The sequence below is a fragment of the Carassius carassius genome, chromosome 25 (assembly GCF_963082965.1).
Source record: "Carassius carassius chromosome 25, fCarCar2.1, whole genome shotgun sequence".
Lineage (NCBI taxonomy): Eukaryota > Metazoa > Chordata > Actinopteri > Cypriniformes > Cyprinidae > Carassius > Carassius carassius.
In genome coordinates, this window is record NC_081779.1 from 12047558 (window position 1) to 12071730 (window position 24173).

Genomic DNA, 24173 nt, shown 5'->3' on the forward strand with positions numbered 1-24173 from the left:
CTACAGAACAACTAAACCTTAAACAGAAGATTGTAAAAAAAAATACAAATAACAGTATAGTGAGTTCAAAATGACTTTATTTGATTAAATTGATCTGGTAACATGCAAATATTTTGGTAAAGTACAATTTAAGGTGTGTGATTTAATGCATTGTACATGTTCTTCTGTGCTTAAGCATCATTATGCTTAAGTTAAATGTAGACTGTTTACTGACCAAGCAAATGTAACATGATTCCCTTTTAAGGACTGAATAATGCTACATATTAACAAATGTTGGCATACATTCAAATTTTCACACAGATGTAAAAATTACAATGTAAGAACATAGGAAACTATTTTGGACACAAAGTTTGATATTTATTAGCCGAATACTTAGTTATAGCACAGCAGATGTAATTACAGCCCTGATGGTGTTGAATGACATGTGGTGGCTGTCAATGCAAACATTTGATGAACAAAAGTTAATTTCAGAAATGAGCAGTCTGAGATTATAAATGAAATATAAAGCAATATTTGAACTATATTAAAATAATATAAAATCTTATAAAAATTCCTCCAAAGGCACTCATTCATTTCCAGAACAAAGACCAGTTATCAGACTCATAGAATAAAAAGCGGTTTGATTGTAAAATGTCTGTTGATTTTCTCCTCTGCTCATGATTGCACATATTCTGCGTCCAAAGCCTGAACATACAAGTTTACCCTTCCAAATAAACATGTTTTTTTTTTTTTGCCGAAGAAAATGTTATGATCAGAAAGTAAATCTGTAGTAAATGTCAAATGTTACTGCGCAAAACACAAAGGGCTAGTTCCCCTATAAAAAACAAGTTATACCTAAAAAGTCATAATATATTTAAAAATATTCTGTCTTTTTATTGTTTCTAAAAAAGAAACCAAAATGTATTTAACATGAGAATTTATGACATAAAGACAAAGTATTTTATAATTTAAAAAAAGACCTTGGGGGAAAAATTATAAAAATGTAATTGTTTATTTATTACTTTAACTTGTTACTTTTGTTGAGTTGCTGACTGAACAACATAATGGTGTCATCCTGTGTATTTTCTATGCATAATTATTCATATATTTTGAAAATGACACTTGTTTGTCCATATTTTGCTCTTAATTTGAATTTTATGAGCCTTAATCTACAACTCACACTACCACAATGTATGAATTCTTACATCTCATCTAACAGTGTGATACAGTGAAAGTGCATGAAGAATTCTGGGTAGAAGGAAAGAGATGACAAAACTGCAAAAGGAATCAACCAGCGATCTTTGCGGGCTCTGTCACCAGACTGGAGCCATCCCAAACCGTTTTAAACTGCTCTGGGATTGGAAACTCCCTCTGTTAAATATACAAGAATATATCAGTCAAATAATGTATAAACAATGTCTCTAAAACATTTGAATGTAAAGCAGGTCAAACCTCTGGAATGGAACATTGTTATTTTGGTACCATGATATAATGTATCAAGAAAGTTATTTGTTAAATTGAAAGGTTATGGTAGCTCTGTTGGTAGCTATTTTCAGTGTAAATAAACTCACATAATCATCTTCTCCCTCAGGAACAAGGACGTTCATCTCGGAGCTCTTGGCACTGACAATCTCACAGTCAAGTGAATCCTTGCACAAGTAGACATGGCACCCCTCAGTCTTGTTAATGGAAATAGTAGGAACTTTTCCCATTACCTGAAAGGCCAAAAACAAGTTATGTGGTGTTCACATGCAACAACAACAAAAAAACGACAATTAAAAGAATAAAAGAATTAGCACTTTTGAGCCATGAGTTCCTACTTGGTGAAAACGAGCTACAAAAGTCTCTTATGCTCAACACGGCTGCATTTACTTGATACAAATACAATAAAACAAGTAATATTGTGAAACATTACATTTAAAATAACTTCTATTTTAATATATTTTAAAAAGTAATTTATTCATGTGATGACAAAGCTGAATTTTCTTCAGTGTCACATGATCCTTCAGAAATAATTCTAATATGCTGATTTGCTGCTCGAGAAACATTTTTTTAAGTAAAAACAGCTGTGCTGCTCATTGTTTTCAGGATACTTTGATGAATATAAAATGGAAAAGAACAGCATTTATTTGAAACAGAACATTTCTGTCACTAATGACCAATTTAATGCATCGTTCCAGATAAAAAAAATTACTTTCTTAAAAAAGAATCTTTCTAATTCAAAACTTTCGAATGGTTCTGTATGTGGTTGATGAATTTGACAAAATTATGTAGCAATGTCTTAGTAATTCTTGCTATAACGGCACACAGCAGCTACAAAATTGAAGTTTGAAGCATGACTGTAATTTATGTACATTAACGTCTCTTCAGTATCAACAGATCAACATTCGTAGTTGTGTTGACAGGGATATTCTTTATTGATTCAGGCAGTGATGACCATAATTCATGCACATACATTATGCTAACACGTTCTCTTTCACAATAACAACCCTGAGTGCAGATCACTCACAGATCAAAACACTTCAGCCTGCATCTTGTCCTGCACAAACATTTACGTCTAACCTGAAGCTGAATGTCTCTGGAGTTGATGATGTCAACGATGCCAACCACACTGTCAAACACGAGTCCGAGCTTCTTACAATTATCTGTGAAGAGAGAGACAGACAATGGCCAGGCGTGGTGTGTGTTGCAATGATAAGGAGAAGATAACGTTACTGAATGAGAGCAGCTGGTGTTATGAGGAGCTCCTCTTACCCACTATGATGGAGTTGACTTTGCCTTTGATCTGGAGTGTGGAGTTGCTACAGCTAAAGACATAAACCACCTGTCTGAGCTCTGTCTCCTCTATCAACAGGTCCTGAGACCGCTCCTGATGCTCCTACAGGACAAACACACACAATAGATCAACTAAACACATGCTGTAGTCATGGTAAATCAATAGAATGTCACTACAAGTGTAGGATTCAGTAGCCTATTTTATAAGTATGTGGCGAGTGTTATATTAATACATTTCTACATTCATCCAACCCACTTTTTGGAAGACAATTCCTATACAACTGAGAATTATTATATAGTTAAGAGCACTATATATTTATACACACACACACATATATATATATATATATGTGTAATTATTGTTGTTATCCTTTAAAAAAATTGTGAAGCACTTTATATTTTTTTTATTCAGATGCAATTACAGTAAATATTACTTCCTTTAGTTCACTAGTTGTACTGCTTAATGTGTCATATGTGCAGCTTTTAGTCATTATGCAATGCAAACCAACGGTTTTAAGTCAATTCACAAATAAATTAGAAATAAATATATACCATTATAGCATTTTGAATGAATTCGTTCATATGCATTTTAATTTCCAAGATGTTAACGAAATGATAATGACTTGAAAATATCAAGATCATTGAATTGTGGGATAGATTATATTTTGCAAAAGTATTGAAGTGTTTGGGCAACTGTAGCAGAACCATTAGCTGTAGCATGGTGTAATGCTGAACACAGTCAGACATGTGCAGGTTGATGGGCCGATGGCACCTACCACCCTCCACTTCTTTCCTTCCAGCTCCAGCACGGGGGAATGTTTCTTGGCAGATGCACAGGCAGATGAGCCGGGGTTCTGACTTTTGGCTGGAGATGCCTGGTGTGTCCTCCCTCCCTGAGAGCGCAAGTTAGGGTTCTTATGGGTCTTCTGCTTGTCAGACACATGTTTTAAACCTGGAGGCAGAACACGTCACCTAATGTCAGTTTTGATGGCAGTATAGAATTGTGTAGTCTGGCGGTGTTTTCCTGTCCACCTTTAGTGATGGCCTCTCCCTGGTTGAGCTGTGCAAACAGAGCTGAAGGCTGGGCTGATGTGTCCTCGGATTTAGGGCTGTTATCCATGAACACTGGAAGAGGACCTGGTGGTGGAGGAGGAGGAGGAGGAGGGCAAGTGCTATCAGAAGGAGCACCGAACAGCGAGGGAGGGGCTACAGGACCCTGTGGAGAACATCAGAGTTAGTCCAGGAAAAGCTGGAAACTCATATGCTCATTCAAGAAGGGAAAAAATACATTAAAAACAAAACTAAAAACACAATATTCATGTCACAGAATTCACAGTATAGATGTTAATTCACAGCCTCAAATAACAATTTTTTTTAATTGTAAAATGGTTATTTAAATGTCATTTTAACCCCCATGATGATGAATTCACTGCAATGGGCGTCCTACTCCAGTAGGTGGTGTATGAGGCAATAGATTACAGTCTGTAGTGTTGCTGACCCTGAATGGAGTATGCAGTTTCAAAAAGGTGACCTCCATAAAATCAACACTTAAAAAAAGTGATATATATATATATATATATATATATATATATATATATATATATATATATATATATATATATATATATATATATATATATATATATATATATATATATTTTTTTTTTTTTTTTTTTTTAAATGTATATTGCATATTTATATGTTTTTTAAAACAAAAGTCTGAAATGTTACACATGAAACATGGTTATATTAGTAGGAAATACTTTTTGTATGTTTGTTTGTTTTTTAAGCTTTGTTTAATTTAAATGGGTTTAAAAAAACATTATACATAATATTTCTCATTATTTTTCTCAATTTTAATTTTAGAGGGATCACTTTAAATAAAAAGCTGATCGATAGATAGATAGATAGATAGATAGATAGATAGATAGATAGATAGATAGATAGATAGATAGATAGATAGATAGATAGATAGATAGATAGATAGATAGATAGACAGATAGATAGATAGATAATAAAGAATGAGTATGTGTGTTCAAATCTATCCACACATATTATAAAATTTTTAAACTTCTATAAAATTCTACAATAAATATAAGTAAAGTGAGACAAGCCTTGCTACATGGTTTGTGCTAAGAAAACAATACTCAATTGGTGTTTCCATGATGATTTTCTCTAATAATCAGATCCTGATTTTCAAAATAATTTCATATCAGTCCATGTGTTTCTGGCACAACTAGGATAATCTTATTTAACAACATTTAAAGTTAAAGAACAGATCAGTGTGGCACAGTTGGCTATTGTGTGACCCTGACGGCACACTTATGTCTGTTTTATATTGTCAGCACAGCTGCCATTGACAGTTGCACACGGTTCCCACTTCAACACTTAAACTGGCTTAAACAACTGTTGCACACTCATCTTTTCCGGTCTTGTACAAACACACACACTTCTAACCCCAATAATTGTGCTGATGTTCAGCATAGGTTAAACAGTTGGGCAACCCAACCTCTGACCCAAAAGGTTACTGCCTTGTGAAGAGGTGAAAAGGCAAAGGTACTTAAACAAACTGTTAGAGGAAGTTGGAAAACATGGCAGACAAATACATAGTGATCCGGGACTTTGATTGTGTCTGATGCGTGAGGATATACAGAAGTAAATGAAGTCAAAGGAAAGGTATAATGTGGAATATATGAGAAGTGAGGTTGAATTACGAGGAGTGTGTGTGAGAGCAGGTGTGTAAGCCAGAGACACACTAGGCTTTTGTTGGGGGCATTTCTATGGTAAACCCCCCATGCAAAAAAGACCCAGATGACCACCTGTCCACACCATACAGTCCTCCACACACACTCATGGCAGGAGGGACAGCTGACACACAGTCAGTGAGGGCTCTCAGGTTTCTGTTTGACACACACTATTTCACCTCGTGACGGACAAGATTTAGCATCCCAAAAAGTATATATATATATATTCTAAAACTCTTTGTAACCAGACACACTGCTACATATTATCAGTCAAGTAAAAGTCCATAAAAAAGTTCAAAAGTTTGGGGTTGGTAAGGTTTTTTTTATGTTTCTAAAAGAAGTCTCTTATGCACAACAAGGCATCAAATCTATAGTAAAAATGGTAACATTGTGAAATATAGGTTAGGGTTAGGGTAGTCTAAAGGGTTAAAATGTCATCATTTCTGTAATGGCGATGTAGAAAACAGCTGTGCTGCTTGATATTTTTTCAGAAACCATGATACATTTTATTTTACGATTTTTCTCCGATGAATAGGAAGTTCATAAGAACAACATTTATTTGAAACATCATTTGTAACACTATAAATGTCTTTAATGCCACTGTTGATCAATTTAATGCATCCTGGCTGAATTTATTTCTAAACTTTTGAACAATATTGTATATAGAATAAACTCTATTCATAGATTAAATTCAGTTTAGTTGTTTTAAATATAGGCACCACAACATAACATATAATGTACACTAAATAATGAATATTCGTTTTGAAATTGGCTAAAGATTACATTATACAGTGTCATTACTAGTAAATTATTAGTGTTTTTAAAGATTAACTTTAAGTGAGTGTTAGATGAAAGAAACTGTGATCTAAATGTAAAATTATAATGCAAATTATCATGAACAATTAAAAATGCGATATCGAATGATATACTGATAAATTAAAAATTCTCAAACTCCGGTGAGGTAATAAGCATTATGGTTCCAATATACTCTGCATCCCTAACTGGAAGAGATTCCTTTCAAAGGCAGCCATGCATGAAAATAACTGTACTATTTATCTAGATGGATGTGCATAGTATAGCTGTTAATCATCTGCATTCAACCAGCCTCTGTATGACCAAAAATGGAAAATATGCTCTTTAGTACTGCAGTTTCAATATTTTCTAATTTGAAATATAAGATCAAGCACTGAAAATGTTTATGTCTTTAAGAAAATGACAAATTAACTTCTTAATGTAGGGTTTTGATTACCAACAACTGTACTAATTCTACGTCTGGCAAAGAACTTTCACATCATACTTCCTGAATACAAACAAGGTGAGGTCAGCCTGAACTCATATCCCAATTGAAAGTCTCACTCACAGTCCTGCTCCAGATGAGTCCAGTTGTGTGGTGCTCCTTGATGTAGGTCTGAAGTTCAGTCCAGATGTTCAGATAGGAACGCACCCACTCAGCATGACGGGGGTCTCTGGGGTCAGTGAAAAAACAACGAAAACGTTCAATGGCATTGTTCAATTGAACAAATAAATCTTATTTTCTTATCAAAACATAAATGTTCATGTGCTACATAATTGTGAGAGAAACTGACTTTTTGTGTTTAACAAAAATTAACAAAGTACAGTAGAATCATGTTATCATTTGAAGATCCTTTGTGTAGCAAATAGAAATACCGTTATATATGGCTATGGTAACCATTATCACAATACCTTGTATGGGACATTTCACATTAACATATCAAACTGACCTGATATGAACTAAATAATTAAAAAACAATGCACATACGTGTCTTTGTAATCTTTAAGGACTCTGTTTGTGTAGAAAATTGCGGCATCGCTCATCTCCTTCACATACGGCCCTGGTTTCTGACACTGTAAGACAGAGCAACAAAACAAAGGCTCAAAAGATTGTTAAAGAAGCTTACTTATTAATATAAATAATAAGCACAGAAAAAAAGGATACATTTCCAGTCAAGCACTATTACTGAGGCTCTGAAACTTTGATGTAAACAGCAGCGGTAGTTTAAAGCAAAAAATGATAGAGTCCAGATCTGTCTTAGTCCAAATTCCCATGGCAGAGATTAGATACAGCCATCCACAGTAAAGACATCAGAGGAGTTTACATAATAGAAAATGAACATAAATTCAAACATCAGTTTGGTGGTCCTCTCCCCAGTGACTCGGATGGTTTGTGTGAGGTCGGCCTGTTGTCACAATCAAAGAAAATATGCCTAATGGATGGATTTGGTATTGTTTGAAGTGTATTTGGTGGGCTTTCATCGCTAGCATCAAGACATGACTGAATCTGAAAGAGCAACCTTAACATTAAGCCACTCAAATGCAAAAGATGCATGAGCCAAACCAGACATTTTCTGGATCGGTTATAACATATGTTTTTATACAGGAGGTTAGTGACTAGAATACACCACACAGTCCATGGGACGTATGAGACAGAGAGAAGTGCTCACCACGGCCACCCAGCCCAGAGCGGGGATGCTCTCGCTCACGGCAGACAGGTGGTTGAACAGACTGCTGCCACGCTTCTTCTCCCGGAAATTCTGGATCTCCTGGATCTGGTCGGAGAGGGGTCTGAGGAGGTCAGCCATCTCTTTCTTAATGGGAATAACAGCATAAACACAGTACTTGGGCATTTTAGTGATTTCATTTGAAACTTCCATTCATAAAATATCCATCCCTTACTTTTATAATTCAATCAACTTAGTCTAATAATTCATTTAACTCTGTGAGCCCAGCCTTCATAATATCTTTCCAAGAAGAACAAAAGGAGTTGTTTATGCTGAATACCACTGTAGAGATTTCACTCTGTTCTATTAAAGATTTTTTTTTGACATATTTCCCATTGAGATGGGAAGTTTGAGCAGCACATATCCAGTTTTGTTATTGTTCGCTAAAACTAAAATGTGACTGTACCTGAAGACAGATCTGATAAAAGTCAACCGTGTCGATATTAAAGAGTATTAGCATACAGTGCATTTTAAAACCAAAAAAACATGGAGAAAAAGCTACTCCACAGCAACATGGATTTAGATTTCATTGGACCTTTTAAGCAAGCACAGAGAAAAACACAGAGCCTGAGGCACCCAAGCGGACTTTTAATAGCGGGAACGTTTTTTCCAATGAAACGTCCAGTGAGCTTCACCTCCCTCCCACTCCGCATTCCAGCCCGGGATGGGGAGATCCCCCTCGCCTTGTAAGGCCCTGTCCTGTACTGATGTTTACAGTTTACCTCTGAACAAGGGCGAGAGGGAACACACTGTTTCCTTATTAAATGAACGTTTTTGTATTTATGCTTATGTTCAAGCAGTTGCCATGTCCACCATTTCAGTCCATTTCATAAGAAATGGACTGAAAATACCGCTTCATGTTTTCAGTCAGGCTTATCAGCTGAACTTCATGCGCAAATCAGATGAAATCACAGAACTGACCTGACTTCAACCTCATCAAATAAGTGACAGATAAAACAAACAAGACAGACGGTGTGTTTTTAGACAGTATATGTTGGTACAATGTGTGTTTATTCACTTATATTTACACATTTTGTGGCAGAATGTGACTCATCATTGGTTTTTGGTGTGAAATGTAGAGGGTTGTGGACTGTGTAAGTGTGACATAAAGTGATAAAGAGCGAGGGGGAGCCAAAGAGAAAGAGCAAAAGTGTATTTACAGAAATTCCTCCCATAACAACATGCGCATGATTTCCATTTCTGTGAACAAAGATGCCTTTTTCATCAATACTGGACATTACAACCCTTGTTAAGTAAGACCTGCAAGTAACTCTCCAGCATCATTCTGAACTTCCCTTCCCATCATGCTCAGCCGAGGAGTGGGACAGAATTAGTCTACCTATCTCTGAGCTATGAATGGAGCCAGAGCTAAGAGCATTCTTGGCAGATTACGAATTATATTGTAAGAAAATAGAGGATTGCTTCACATTTAAATTTGCACTTAGCTTATCCTATTTTTGAGAATATCTATCTATCTATCTATCTGTCTATCTATCTATCTATCTATCTATCTATCTATCTATCTATCTATCTATCTATCTATCTATCTATCTATATAAAAACTAAAAAAATTAAAATAAAAAACCTCTAGATATACTCTATAATTGGAAATATATTAGCTATATAACTCTGGAAGGTATAATTTACTTTACTCAAAATAACCAGGAATTAAGATGTGAATATATATCCCTATAATACCTACTATAAATGTTAAATTATAAAAAATAAAAAATAAATCAATGAAAATGTATCTAAATAACATAAAATAAAATATGTATTTAAATTTTTGCAATTTAATATTTCACTTTTTTATTTTATTAAATAGTTGTAATTTAATGAGAAAAAAAATATAATCAAATTCTAGATAAAAAATTGGACACATATTTACTCTATGAACTAAAAAAGTTACTTAAAATGGCCAGAAATTAACATATGGACAAATATGCTCTGAACCAACAGAAAAGACCTCACGATTGTCCCAAGATTGAACACCTTGGTCAGTCACGGTGCAATGCATTTTGACTGTGAACAAATCTGTTATACGAGGAATTCGAGAGAAACAGCTGCGGCCTAAAGGCCACACAAACGCTCCTCATCCAGCGACAGGCCTGTCATGTGACCCGGGCCACAGAAACACACCGGCTCAAATATAGAACATGCCCATAAAAAGCCACAGAATGCAAGCACAGTCCCGCACACACATATACAGAGAGAGAAAAGCCAGAGGTTTAGGGCAACTGTCCAGCTTCCCTCCTGGGAGCTATATGCACTTCACACTACTGATGGAGAGGAACAATGGCTAAACATAGCGTGTGTGAGTGAGATAATGTTTGTAAGATATATTTATGCATGCATGAACAGAAAAAAAAACGTATTTAAGAATTATTCTGAAGCTGAGCTTGGGTGACTGTGTGTACAGTAGAGTACTACATAGATATTTGCCAGTCTTTTCTTAGCATATCTAATTCAGGTTGAGTGTTTTTCCATTCATATTTGTGGCAGAAATACCCTCGTCCCCTCACCAATGTATCTGACCATTGCAGATGTGTTTTGAATTAATTATTAGATACAACCACCACAATGTGAGATTGTTCACGCTAGGTTGTTATTCCCCAATGCAAGTCTATAGGATTTGTTTGCCTCATTTAATTAGCATTAGGTTTGCTTAGAAAAGGAATAGCACAACTGTACTCAACAAACATGATTTAAGGTATCATTTATGTCTGTTGCGCAAACGGTGCAAGACAAACATCTTATCTCATGGGATTTTCTGCCAATGGCCATTAGTCTGACACATACAGATCAGAGATTTGGCCCTCAGCTGTGTACATCTCAATGAGTTCAGTAAATATTGAATCTGTGTTCAAATTAAACATGAATCATTATTAACATCTAAATAAAAACACACGAAATATTGCAAACAGTCCTGCTACAGCGCTTTTCCTACCACCTGTGTGTTTATTATCCAGTGTTTAATTCTCCATCCTACTTTCATCCAATAGCCTTTGGCCTCAGATCTTCTTTCTGTTTGGGTAACGTGAACCAAAGTCCGATGACATGACGTCACGCTTGCCCCCTGCACTTCCCCCTGGCCACTGTGTGAATACACCAGGAATGTGTCGCATTGGCAATCTTTAAAACAGGAGAGGTAATCCCTATGTGAGCAGAAACTATAGTCGCATGGCTGACCACATCGCTCAGAACAGTATGGAGGAGAGTAAGAGGTCGGCATTACAGCAGAACAGAGCGTTTTAAGTTGAAAAGCACTGAATTTATATCACCCTTAAAGGAATAGTTCACCCAGACATGAAAATTTGCTAAAAATCTACTCACCCTCAGGCCATTCGAGATGTAGATGAATTCATTCATCTGACCAGATTTGGAGAAATTCAGTATTACATCAAATGCTCATCATTGGATCCTCTGCAGTGAATGGGTGCCGTCAGAATGAGAGTCTAAACAGCTGATAAAAACATCACTATAAACTCATGCAGTGGAAAGCTGCTGGTCTGTAATCAACACAATCATCATTAAGACATTTTAACTTAAAACCAATGCCTCTGACTAAAATAAGAGTCCTCTCCTTTGTATCAGAAGAAATATGCATAGATCAAGCACTTTTTAACAAAACAGTTTTAAACAAAAATGTCATGGATATTGGTGATAGTGGATAAGAAGGGATGGACTTTTTCACTGGAGAAAGCATTATTATGGATGATGGACTTTATTTTCCATTTTAGCCAGAAGTGACATTGTAATGATAATAAACGTATAAATTAATGTTTTTTTTTTTACAAATGCACAGCTTTTCCCTTAACCGAACGTTCACTGATGGACTGGAGTCACATGGATTACTTGTGGATTATTAGTTGTTTTTATCAGCTGTTTGGACTCTCATTCTGACGGCACCCATTCACTGCAGATGATGCAAGTGATGAAACGCTAAATTTCTCCAAAACTGTTCCAATGAAAGAAATTTTTTTAAAAATGCATCTATATATTGGATGGCCTGAGGGTGAGTAAATGTCCAGCAAATGTTAATTTATGGGTAAATTATTAATTTAAAGAAACAGTACACCCAAAATAAAACAAAATTGTTTAATCAGCCTCATATACTGTTATTTTTTTTAAACAAATATTAAATCATGATTTCTTCTGAAGCACAAAATATCATTTTGTAATAATGATAAAAAAAAAACTTTAGGTAATTTTTATAACTGTTTGTAAAATATACACTTGGGAGGAAAACTACTTATTATCATCATCATCCTATTTTATAAAACATTCAGTAAATTGATCTCATTGTGACAATTTATCCATCCATATTTATTTGTTTGTCTTCTTTTTTTTACCTCCTATTTCTTAATAACAGTGACAGGATTCTCTCTGGTGACGTATGCTGGACTTCTTCAGTCATTTAGCCTGCATTTGTCTCAAAGCTAAAGCATTCTTTAGGCTTAAACCGATTTGCCTCCATCTAATCAACAACCAATAAGCAATTCCCCCTCCAAACTTTCCTTCTGAATGTGACTTACGCTTCACTCAAACTTATGTCACAATACAGAAGAAATTTGCAGGTAGACATCTGTTGAGACTCCACAGACAGAGTCATATGGGTCATTTGCTAAAGAGACTCTCCCAGCAGGCACTTTCAGTCAAACTAAACATTGTTATTATGGTGCTTAAAATATGACAAACTCTGTAGTGTGGGATATGCTAACAGTGCTTCAGTTCAGCTGATTACTTTATGACCACAAAACTGTAAAAATGTCACATGTCGTAAGTTTACAATACATCTAGTTTAAATGTGAATGAAATCATATGCAGACATATTAATCTGATTGTACCTTTGCTGGCTCCTGGTGTGTCATGGCCATCTTGAGGAAAGCTCGCTGGACATGCAGGGCATTGTTCACCATCTCTGCCTGTTGTATAAAAAATAAAAACAAGTGAAAACAAATATAGTATATATATATATATATATATATATATATATATATATATATATATATATATATATATATATATATATAGTAGTATTGTACTTAATAGCATTTTATGGTGGAACTGACATTATAAGCATTTTTTTAAATGAAATGCCTTTGTATTGCTAAAGCTAATTTCATATCTAACATTTGTGTCCTAAATGAAAGAAAGAAGAAATGGCTGAATGATAATGCAAAAAAAAAAAAAAAAAATATATATATATATATATATATATATATATATATATATATACACACACACACACACACACTGTATATGCAAAAGGGAACACATTTTAGGTAAGAAATGTTAGCCTGAATGCACTGTAAGTTGCTTTGGATAAAAGCATCTGCTAAAAGCATAAATATTATATAAATATATTAATAATATATTTTGTTCACAAGTGACACCTTGTTTCTCTTTATTTCCTTTAATATAATGTTCACACAAAACTTTTTGAAATTATTTCACTCCATTTTCAAATTATGTTATTAATCATGTTATTTAAAATGTAATACTATTTGTATGATGGATTTTCAGATAAGATCGAAAGTCCAAGGTTTTGGAATAAAGATAAAATCAAATCCATAAAGGGCATTTGAGAAGCAGCAAAAATAATTTATGAAAGCAAAGTAGAAAGTTTTGAAGACAGTTTTAATGTGACCTTTATATAGCAAAAAGTTACTTCTGTTATATCAAAATCAACCTTGGGGACATAAAATACCCAAAGTTAAAGAATCGCCTAAATGAAGTAAAGCCTAAAGGGACAGAACTGAACCCTTTGCTACACACACACATACACACAAATTGAGGCAAATCCTACATTTAGGAAAAGATTTCCTCTTGCAACACACAGGGAAAGCCAGAGGTCTGTTTTACCTTAAAAGGAGCTGACTATAGGAGATAAAACGCTCTCCAAGCCCATCTCTTTCAGCACTGATGAGAAACTAAGATGGGTGAATGTTGCCTTTCGAGGTAAAGGCACTTCACAGGATCTCTCATCAGTAATTCCCACACTCTCAGGTTCAAAAGGTCATCGCTGCATAACTCCTGGTTAAATCAAGACAATCTTGCGGTGGTTCAGATCAGCAGTGTGTGACAGAGGAGAAAGCGATATTAAATGTAATCTCTTTTAGAACTCTTCTAAGAAGTTTGATGCCAATCTTAACTGAATTGAAAAACAATAACTGTGCAATCATAGTTTATTTCAGTAATCACATTTTCATAAATATAAACATGTTAGGGCTGCACAATAAATCGCATGCGATATTTAATGCGCATCTTGTCAGTAAAGCCGGATCTGTAAACATATCATGTTTTAATCAGTGTTTCTAAAGTCTCTTATGCTGACCAAGGCTACATTTATTTGACCAAAAACATAGTAATAACAGCAATATTGTTGAATTTAATTCAGTGTGAATATATTTTAAACTGTAATTTATTCCTGAATTGTCTTCAGTGCCACATGATCCTTCAGAAATCTTTCTAATATGCTGCTCAAGAAACATTTCTTTTTATAATAAGTGTTGAAAACAGTGCTGTTTGATATTTTTTGTGGTAAGCATTGTGCTTATTTATTATATTATATAGTACTATTTAAACCGAGTGTAATAAATATAATTATTTCCAGATATTTGAATACATTAATATAAAAGTCAATTATTTATTTTTGAAAATGACAAGTAAACTTACAGTTTTACACTCTATAAATGGGTTTGTATACAGTGAAAATATACAGCTGCCTTTATATTTTAGGAAGAGCATCCTTAAGGGATCATCATCTCTGGAGGTTGTTGGCAGGAACAAATTTGAAAACCCTCAAAAAGACCACATCCACACAGACCTACAGAACATGATAAGTTCTGAGCGAAGATCCGGCGTACACACTCACTCACAAATTCAAAGAGCCATTTCTCATCTCTTATTAGACCAAAAGGGAAATGTTTCCTGTCTGAGAATTCCACTGTTAACAATGAGGACACATACATCCCTCTCCCACTGTCTTTCTGCTCTTTTTCACTCCTTCCCTCTCCCTCTTCTCATAATATTACATTCCATCACTAGAATGAGCCACTGTGCCTCTGTGTACACTAAGTACATTGTCCAGCGCCTTGTTTCTCAAGCAGCTATTACCAAAGCACTCACTGACAAATGTGACCCTGGAGCACAAATCCAGTCTTAAGTCCCTGGGGTGTATTTGTAGCAATAGCCAAAAACACATTGTATGGGTCAAAATTATTGATTTTTCTTTTATGCCAAAAATCATTAGGACATTAAGTAAAGATCATGTTCCATGAAGATATTTTGTAAATTTTCTACTATAAATATATCAAAACTTAATTTTTGATTAGTAATATGCATTGCTAAGATATTCATCTGGACAACTTCAAAGGCGATTTTCTCAATATTCCGATTTTTTTTGCACCCTCAAGATTCCAGATTTTCAAATAGTTGTATCTCGGCCAAGTATTGTCTGATCCTAATCCATACATCAGTGGAAAACTTATTTATTCAGATTTCAGATGATGTATAAATCTCAATTTTGAAAAAAATTACACTTGACAAAGACAAATGATTGATGGTAAGGGCTCCTATGGAACCTAAACTTTTAAACAATAGTATATTTTGAAACAACACCATCAGAATTGTTTTTTTTGTTGTTGTTGTTGTTTTATTATTATTACGCTTACTGTTTTTTGAAATATTTTAGATAATTTCATAACAAACCAGAAGTTCATATATCCTTTTTTTTTTAATTAACACTGCAAAACAGTAATTTTCCATTCCAACAAGACATTAATACAGCACTCCATTGCTGCAGCAAAAGTAAGTAACAGTTTAAACAAGCTGAGAGTTGTCTCTGTAAATAAGCTTTAGACAAACAAAAGCTGTTCTACAGTACCTTCACTTTTTCCATTTTTCAAACATCTGCTTTCAGATTTTAATAAAACGTTTTCCATTTGTTATGGTGTGACTGGATTTAAAAAGTCAATTGTCAAATATAGCAGAGTTATGTGAACCTGGCCAGCAACAGCTGTGAGCTCCCGGAGCAGCTGTACTGTTGGGCTGACGCTTGGATGTCTGTTAGTCTCTGCAGTCATTTGGTACTATAAACTAAGAGCTCTTAGGAGAATGACTTCACTCTTATATTATCTACCTCTGCTCATCTTCTGTCAGTATTCCTGTCTCTCTGTAAAATCTCCATTGACATTAATATTCACAACCACTCACACTTACATGCTTTGCCACATCTCCACCAATAGCTGTGCTGGTCCTCAAATATTCAGACACTGAGCCATTCAGCAAATGATCGAACGCCTCCATGCTTTCGGATTCACCTTCAAATCAAAGAGACAGCAAAGAGACCACAGAAATCAATTCAACTGAATAAACAGAGTCTACCAGCACAAACAACACATGATGCTTTAAAACCCGATTCATTGTTTGGGATGTCAGGGTTGGAAAAGGCAAGAAATGTTAATATTGCAAGAGTTTGTCGATAAGGAACTAATGAGATCTTTGACAAGACAATGAAATATAAAGATCAACCAATACTATTTTTTAAAACCAGCATATACAAGACAAGCAGTTTTAGACTCCTGTATATTTTTTAGTTATTTAGTTGTATTTCAGTGATTTGACACAAAACAAACTGACTAAAATAAAACAGTATAAAATAGCTACAACAAAAGAATTCTACTGAAAATAAGAAATTCATATTAAAATTATTAGTAGTATTATTATGATGAATTGTAGTATCAATATTATTGTTATTAGTAGTAAGTATGACACTATTTAAAGAATGTATAACAGAAGTCAAAACATTTAAAAAAAAAAAAAAAAAGATTGGTCATACTAAAAGAAAAAAGACTGAAAACACTGAAGGAGCAATTGCACACACAAACTAGAGACTGGAGAAGGCAGAAGAAATAATTCAGAAATCCCATTCACTGAAATATTTCAGATGTGTCTATGTGCAGTGTGCCAAGACCAATGCCACTCTGTCCCTATGAGAATGTTTTTCCCATGTTTTTCTTCTTACGATAATCTGTACAGACAATGCCCTGTGGACTCATCGAAACAGACCACAACAGCATTTTTACATCATATACTTCATAAATAAAAACTATGAATATACTGAATAATTCAACTGCTGTCTTTCCTCCAAAGCATTGTTGTACTTCTGGTACCTCCGTTGATCATGCTGCTGATGTCCCCGTTGACCAAACCCCCAGGACAGTTCTGCAGTTTGATCGCCACCGCCTCCAGACGAATCACTGCCTGCTCCAGACGCTCAACCAGGGCTTCCATGACAACGGTCCTGGAGAAATAGAGGCCATTATGGCCTATGAAAGCTGTTTGATTTGTTGGAACTTCATGACCTGAGTACCAGTCAATAAATCCCAGTCAATAAATCCCTTTCTGTTTACTTTAACGGTCAAACAATTGCACGTATCCAGGAGAAACATGACAACAATTATTATGAGAAACATTTTCTTGTAGGTGATCTAGTGCACTGTAGTATGCAAAAATGTTGCAAGAATGGGATTACGTTAAAAACACTTTTTGTTTACTTAATGATTAATAATAATAATAAACATTACTTAAACCACCCACACCTATCAATAACATCCATTTTCAAAAAACATGGAAAATATTATTATTACAATGGTATTACTATATTATTATACATGATGACATATTAGCTAAAATTGGCTTTCTGCAAATCTAGCAGACACACACTGAGTATATGAAGGCGTGGAGGGTTCACTGGCAGCCGTCCACATGACCACACCTCAATACTCATCTGCTAACAGGAATGTAACAGTACAGCAGTTTATCAAACGATTTAATTACATAACATGTTCATCCTCATATTAAAACCCTCAACTAGTATACAATACAAATCATATCACTGCTATTTTGACATGTCTCAACCTCCATCTGAGCACTTGATCACAATACAAATTCTGTTCTATATTTGAAATGTTTTAGTAAGTATTAGTCATTTAGTCATCACTAATAAAAAAAACTTCAAATCAGTCATTAGACCATATGACCATATGACCACATTAGACTATATATATATATATTTACACACAAACACATACATGTCTGTATATACAGTACAGACCAAAAGTTTGGAAACATTACTATTTTTAATGTTTTTGAAAGAAGTTTCTTCTGCTCATCAAGCCTGCATTTATTTGATCAAAAATATAGAAAAACAGTAATATTGTGAAATATTATTACAACTTAAAATAATAGTTTTCTATTTGAATATACTTTAAAAAAAATAATTTATTCCTGTGATGCAAAGCTGAATTTTCAGCATCATTACTCCAGCCTTCAGTGTCACATGTAACATCCAGTCTATCACATGATCATTTAGAAATCATTCTAATATTCTGATTTATTATGAGTGTTGGAAACAGTTCTGCTGTCGAATATATTTGATGAATAAAAGGTTAAAAAGAACTGCATTTATTCAAAATAAAAATAAAATTTCTAATAACATATATTCTAATAATATATTTTCTTTACTATCACTTTTTATCAATTTAACACATCCTTGCTGAATAAAAGTATTGATTTTATTAAAAAAAGGAAAAAAAATTACTGACCCCAAATTACTGACCAGTAGTGTATATTGTTATTACAAAATATTTATATTTTAAAAACATAGCTTTTTTTTTTTTTCTTTTTACTTTTTATTCATCAAAGTTACCTAAAAAAGTATCACATGTTCTGAAAAAATATTAAGCAGCAGAACTGTTTCCAACTTTGATAATGAATCATCATATTAGAATGATTTCTAAAGGATCATGTGATAATGATCCTAAAATTCAGCTTTGCATCACAGAAATAAATGATAATTTAAAGTATAATAAATTTAAAAACAATTATTTTAAATTGTAATAATATATCACAATATTACATTTTTTTCTTTATTTTTGATCAAATAAATGCAGGCTTGATGAGCAGAAGAAACTTTTGGTCTGTACTATATATATATATATATATATATATACATACATACATACACACACACACACACACACACTTAAAGTCAAAAAGTATGAAATATTACAATTTCAAAACATTTTGGCTAACAATGGCATAACTAAATAAGTAGATGAAATCTAATTTGGCAGAAATTAAATTTCATGCTGGAATTTGAAGTCTAATAAACAGTTTGTCCTCGTTATTATTCTTATTAGGAAAGAAGTGGAATTTGACCATCCAATCTGGTTCATATCACTGAAGAATAATAACCAAGTTTGTGATCACTGTTACCTATTAACTCTGATTTTTTTCAAAGGTATTGTAGATTCCCTTTATATACATATATCTGATCAACTATTCTGATTCAATTGAGAAATCATGTCTGCCACAAAATTAAAAAGACAAAACAAGAAAAACAAAGAAAAATCAAACATACAAATTAACACAATCCTGCAAACAATATTAGCAACTTATAACCTGACCACCTTCACAATCCAACATCATACAATAGCAGCAAGGAGCTAACAGCGCACCACACCGATTCATTCACCTGCACATTATAGAGAGAACAGACAACAAAAGAGCTGTATTTGCTGCATTTAACATGTAGCTGCTAAAAGAGCAACTCTCTCGGTGACACACGTCAGCAGTAATTAATAGTGACCCAGTGTGGAAATGCTCACGTCATCTTTCTAGAGAATTCTCTAGGGCCTGCCAAATGCCTGACCTGGGCCTCAGTTGGGCTTTTCAGAGAGGAAGAATAAGCTCTGAGCTTGTGACACAGACAGAATCGTTTCTAAAGCACAGGGCACCAAACCTCCAGCTTAAGTAGAGATCATGACTTGAGCACAGTGCTCAACATTATAGACCAAAAAATTACTCAAAATATCTAGAAGGCCTTTGTTAAATAAAATACTATTGCCTCAACCTGGTGGCATATGTGTGGTTAGCCATAAAGCATGATAGAGAGTGATGCAGTTAACTTAACCAGGCACTCTTTTCTATTTCTGAATGTCTATTCCCAGACTCGAAATGCAGAGCAATGCTTAAAGGGTTACCGTAATTCCTCAAATAAAAGCCGGGGCCTTTATTTACCTGAACTCCAGAAGGTAACAGGCTTTTATTTGAAGCAGGCTTTTATTAGAGACAGGCCTTTATTTCTAATTCCATCTGTTTGATAAGTAATTGTTTTAAATAACCCGTTTTAAATTAAAATTGATAGCTTTCCAGTGGACAGAGATCATAACATTAGCACAGAATCAGTTCAGAATCAATCACCAAAAGAATCAGTTTGGTTCAGACGTGCTTTGTGTCAGTCTGCTCCACGCTGAATCACGCATGCGCACTGTGCAGTATCATCAACTCGGATGCATCCGACAGAAACGGTTCTCGGTTCAGTGTACTGATGGTGATCCGAAAACCGATGCAACCTTTTCTTGACTCGAGAATGAGAAACTCTCCAGCAGTGGGCATGTACGTTCATTATCTGGCTCTGGCTGATACTCCCTCTGAGTTAAAACAAACCAATATCCCGGAGTAATTCATGTACTCAAACAGTACACTGACTGAACTGCTGTGAAGAGAGAACTGAAGATGAACACAGAGCCAAGCCAGATACTGAACGAAAGACTAACTCGTTCACGAGTCAAGAACCAGTTGCATCGGTTTTTGGATCACCAGTAGTGATGGGAAGCTCGATTCTTTTCCGTGAACCGATTTTTCCGGACATTTCGATTCAATAAAACGGTTGAAGAAAACGGTTCACCGGTTCTTTTGCCCTCGACGTAATGACGTCATTGGCGATGATTGCCCTTGATTCAAGCCTTTGGTTTACCCCCTGCTCATAACATTAGCACAGAATCAGTTCAGAATCAATCACCAGAAGAATCAGTTCGGTTCAGGCGCTCTGTGTGTCGGTCTGCTTCACGCTGAATCCCACATGCGCACTATCATCAGCTCCTCGGTTCTCGAATCGGACGCGTCCGACAGAAATGGTTCTTGACTCGAGAACGAGTCAATCATTCATTTGTTATCTGGCTCGGCTCGGTGTTCCTCTTCAGTTCTCTCTTCACAGCAGGTCAGTCAGTGTACTGTTTGAGTAAATGAATTACTCCGGGATATTGGTTTGTTTGAACTCAGAGGGAGTATCAGCCACATTAAAAAAGTTAACAGCTTAAGTCATTTGTGGATTAATGCGTATTGGAGACGCGAACCGTTTCAAACGATTCAGTTCGAACTGGTTAAAGAAGATCCGGTTACATCGAATGATTCGTTCGCGAACCGGATATCACTAAACTGCTGTGTTTTGAACTCGCTCACAACAGACCAGGAAGAGAAGACAATGCTGAATAAAGTCGTAGTTTTTGCTATTTTTGGACCAAAATGTATTTTCGATGCTTCCAAAAATTCTAACTGACCCTCTGATGTCACATGGACTTACATTGATGATGTTTTTCTTACCTTTCTGGACATGGACAGTATACCGTAAATAGGTTTTCAATGGAGGGACTGAGAGCTCTCGGACTAAATCTAAAATATCTTAAACTGTGTTCCGAAGATGAATGGAGGTCTTATGGGTTTGGAACGACATGAGGGTGAGTTATTAATGACATAATTTTAATTTTTCTGTGAACTAACCCTTTAACCCATATACAGGGGAGAGAAGGTGACTGAGGGTCTGAGCCGATGTGCTAATAAAAATTTCAAAGCATATCCACTGAATGCCAATTCTGATTGCATATTAAATAAATAAATAAATGGACATCTTTAGCTCAACTTCTCGAGACTTTATAGGGACATAGAGATACTAAAAATCTTTTCATGAGCTGTCTGGTGGATATTTTGAAGTGCATCTAAATCATTTACAACATTTTCTTACCGGGGTGTAGGATAGGAATGTTTTGTAAAGAAGGGGGGGCACAAAATAATGATTATCTCCCAAATAGGTGAGAGATGCGACTCCCTGGTGAAAACAACTGAATTTGAATTTTTCATCAGAATTGCTTTTGTTATTTACATTCCCTTGCATAATTGTATCTGAATAGATTTTGTATATGCATATCTTATCTACTGTGTCCATACATAGATATTTATATTTAATTATTTCTGTGTATTTCTCCAAATTCCTTATGTTTATGTAAGCATATACCATGAAATCCACAATTCATCTACTATTCATATTTAAAATAACTTCTATAAAAAAATTCATATAGCACTAGAATTAGAAGCATTGGCAGTAGTGTTGCATTTTTAATACTTTTTTGTAAAAATATGTTGATATTTTTAATAGGTAATATTTTGTAATATATATACATATATATATATACATATATATATATATATATATATATATATATATATATATATATATATATATATATATATATATTAACAAATAAAATAAATAAATAATAATAATACAATTGCAAAAATGTATTCTTGAAACAAACTTGAAATCTAGCAAATATGCAAGCCGTGTACTTGATTATATGGTGATGGGACATATACATAAAATTTCCTTTCAAAATTATTAAAACACTTTATAAAAGGAATATTGAACATTGTAATATCTAGCCAATATACAAGCCTACAAGAGGAGTATGTCACCCTACCCTGTTGATTTATGACAAGAATTGAACTACTAGGCTATTAGACAGTAGCAATACTTAAAATGTAGCTAAAGTAACTAGCCTGTCTCATCATCCCTATCCCACAGGCAGCAGACGCCTGCACGCGCTGATATGACAACTGACAGATCCTGCAATTAGTGAAAAGATAAGGCACCCTGCCCTCTGACACCGACACACCACTGCAACCTAAAATTGTGCTAGTTCATGCCAAAATCGAGTGCGCGTGACTCCATACACAAAAACGCGCACGTTACCATGAGAACCTCCCACCCGTTCCGAACGGGTGACCCAAACGTCCCACTAACGACCAGGAATAATAGCATGACAATAACAGTCATTCTTACCGAAATACTACCTCTGACAAGGGTTCCGGGGTTTACTCTCACGTTTTCTTTAGGAAAAGCGAGATGTGCTTCGGCTATGGAGGTCTGGTCGTGCAGGGTCGTGCGCCCCCGTCGCTCCCCTGCTGTCACTCAGCTGAGCCACGGGCAGCCGCTTCCGGGACTTCCATATTTGGGAAGGATGAATCAGAGAAAGGTTACATCAAGATGCCTAGATAGAGCAGTGAGACAGATAGAATGAGAAGGTTTCTAAGCACATCTTGAATCTTGATAGTGCCACCATTAAAGGCAATATATACTAAAAGAACGGCAAACACTTATTCAGAAAAAAATGAAAATATGACACTGAATGACACAAGATGATTTCAGAAAGTCTATAGATGAATAGTTTTTTACTTTTATTAATATAGTGTCATCAAATTCTTGGGAAAAATAAATGCTTAGCATAATTTAACTTTAGCTTTTTTAAAATACATATTTGTAACAAAGATATTATTAACATGATATACTTTTGTGTGCCAAATTAAAGTCAGGGTTCAATATGCAGGAAGCCACTTTGTTGTCAAAAAATAAAAAATGAATAAATACAAATCTATTGTTAATGTTTCATTGTTCAAGCATAAACAATGGTGATTTCTATAGGTTTCTATATTTTATAGAATATATTAAATATCTTTTGAACATCAAAATATTATAATATTATAATATTACAAATATTATTATGTTAATATAAATATTATTAAAAACATAAATGTATTTAAAAATGTATGAAGCCAACATGAATACAAGGATTACAAACATTTGTAAATACATGGTTTGAGCTAGATTTTCTGAATATTTTTTAAATCTCAGACAACCATATTTGTCAAAGAATACTTCTTCACTATATAACAAAATAAATTAAATAAATAAGTTCATACATACACAACCCACTTTGATGATCATTTGGTTACTTTGTTAATTAGTTTATTCAGTTTCCATTACCTCTTGAGCAACTAATTATCCACACTCCACATTTGCTTTATTGCACTTTTGACACTACAACAGATTATCAAGTAATCTGCCTGTCAGCCGCTATCAGTGAGATTATTCTGCATCAGTTCCCCGTGGCCTTTTCTTCCCGTGGCCCTCTGCTATCATTGCCGACGTTAGACAGGCATCCCTGGTGATGGTGTAGTGGAAAGTTTCCACCAC

The 24173-nt window shown here is 34.6% G+C and overlaps 1 protein-coding gene across 4 annotated transcripts; it reads right to left on the bottom strand.

Moving 5' to 3' along the window:
* Window positions 1–333: 333 nt before the first annotated feature.
* Window positions 334–23052, bottom strand: LOC132104198 (adenylyl cyclase-associated protein 2-like). Of its 4 annotated transcripts, XM_059509481.1 has the most exons (14): window positions 22983–23052; window positions 17194–17324; window positions 16241–16341; window positions 12865–12942; window positions 11351–11386; window positions 7961–8104; window positions 7279–7364; window positions 6859–6964; window positions 3787–3970; window positions 3531–3706; window positions 2734–2857; window positions 2542–2624; window positions 1551–1694; window positions 334–1350 (listed from the first exon to the last, which is right to left on the bottom strand). In XM_059509481.1, the coding sequence occupies exons 2-14, from the start codon at window positions 17312–17314 to the stop codon at window positions 1267–1269; spliced, it is 1467 nt and encodes a 488-aa protein (XP_059365464.1). In that variant the 5' UTR covers window positions 17315–17324; window positions 22983–23052; the 3' UTR covers window positions 334–1266. The 4 variants fall into 4 exon arrangements, with proteins under 4 accessions (XP_059365464.1, XP_059365465.1, XP_059365467.1 ...); XM_059509482.1 differs by lacking the exon at window positions 11351–11386; XM_059509484.1 differs by lacking the exons at window positions 11351–11386; window positions 12865–12942; window positions 16241–16341; window positions 17194–17324; window positions 22983–23052 and adding an exon at window positions 10968–11149.
* Between the last annotated feature and the right edge of the window lie 1121 nt (window positions 23053–24173).

Excerpts from the sequence above, each read along its gene's own strand:
- LOC132104198 (XM_059509481.1), bottom strand. The coding sequence starts at position 17,314 with ATGGAAGCCCTGGTTGAGCGTCTGGAGCAGGCAGTGATTCGTCTGGAG. Across the intron at positions 11,387-12,864 it reads CACACCAGGAGCCAGCAAAG|ATGAATGAATTCATCTACAT; the intron begins GTACAATCAGAT and ends AAATCTGGTCAG. Across the intron at positions 2,858-3,530 it reads AAGGAAAGAAGTGGAGGGTG|GAGCATCAGGAGCGGTCTCA; the intron begins GTAGGTGCCATC and ends TTTGTCCTGTAG.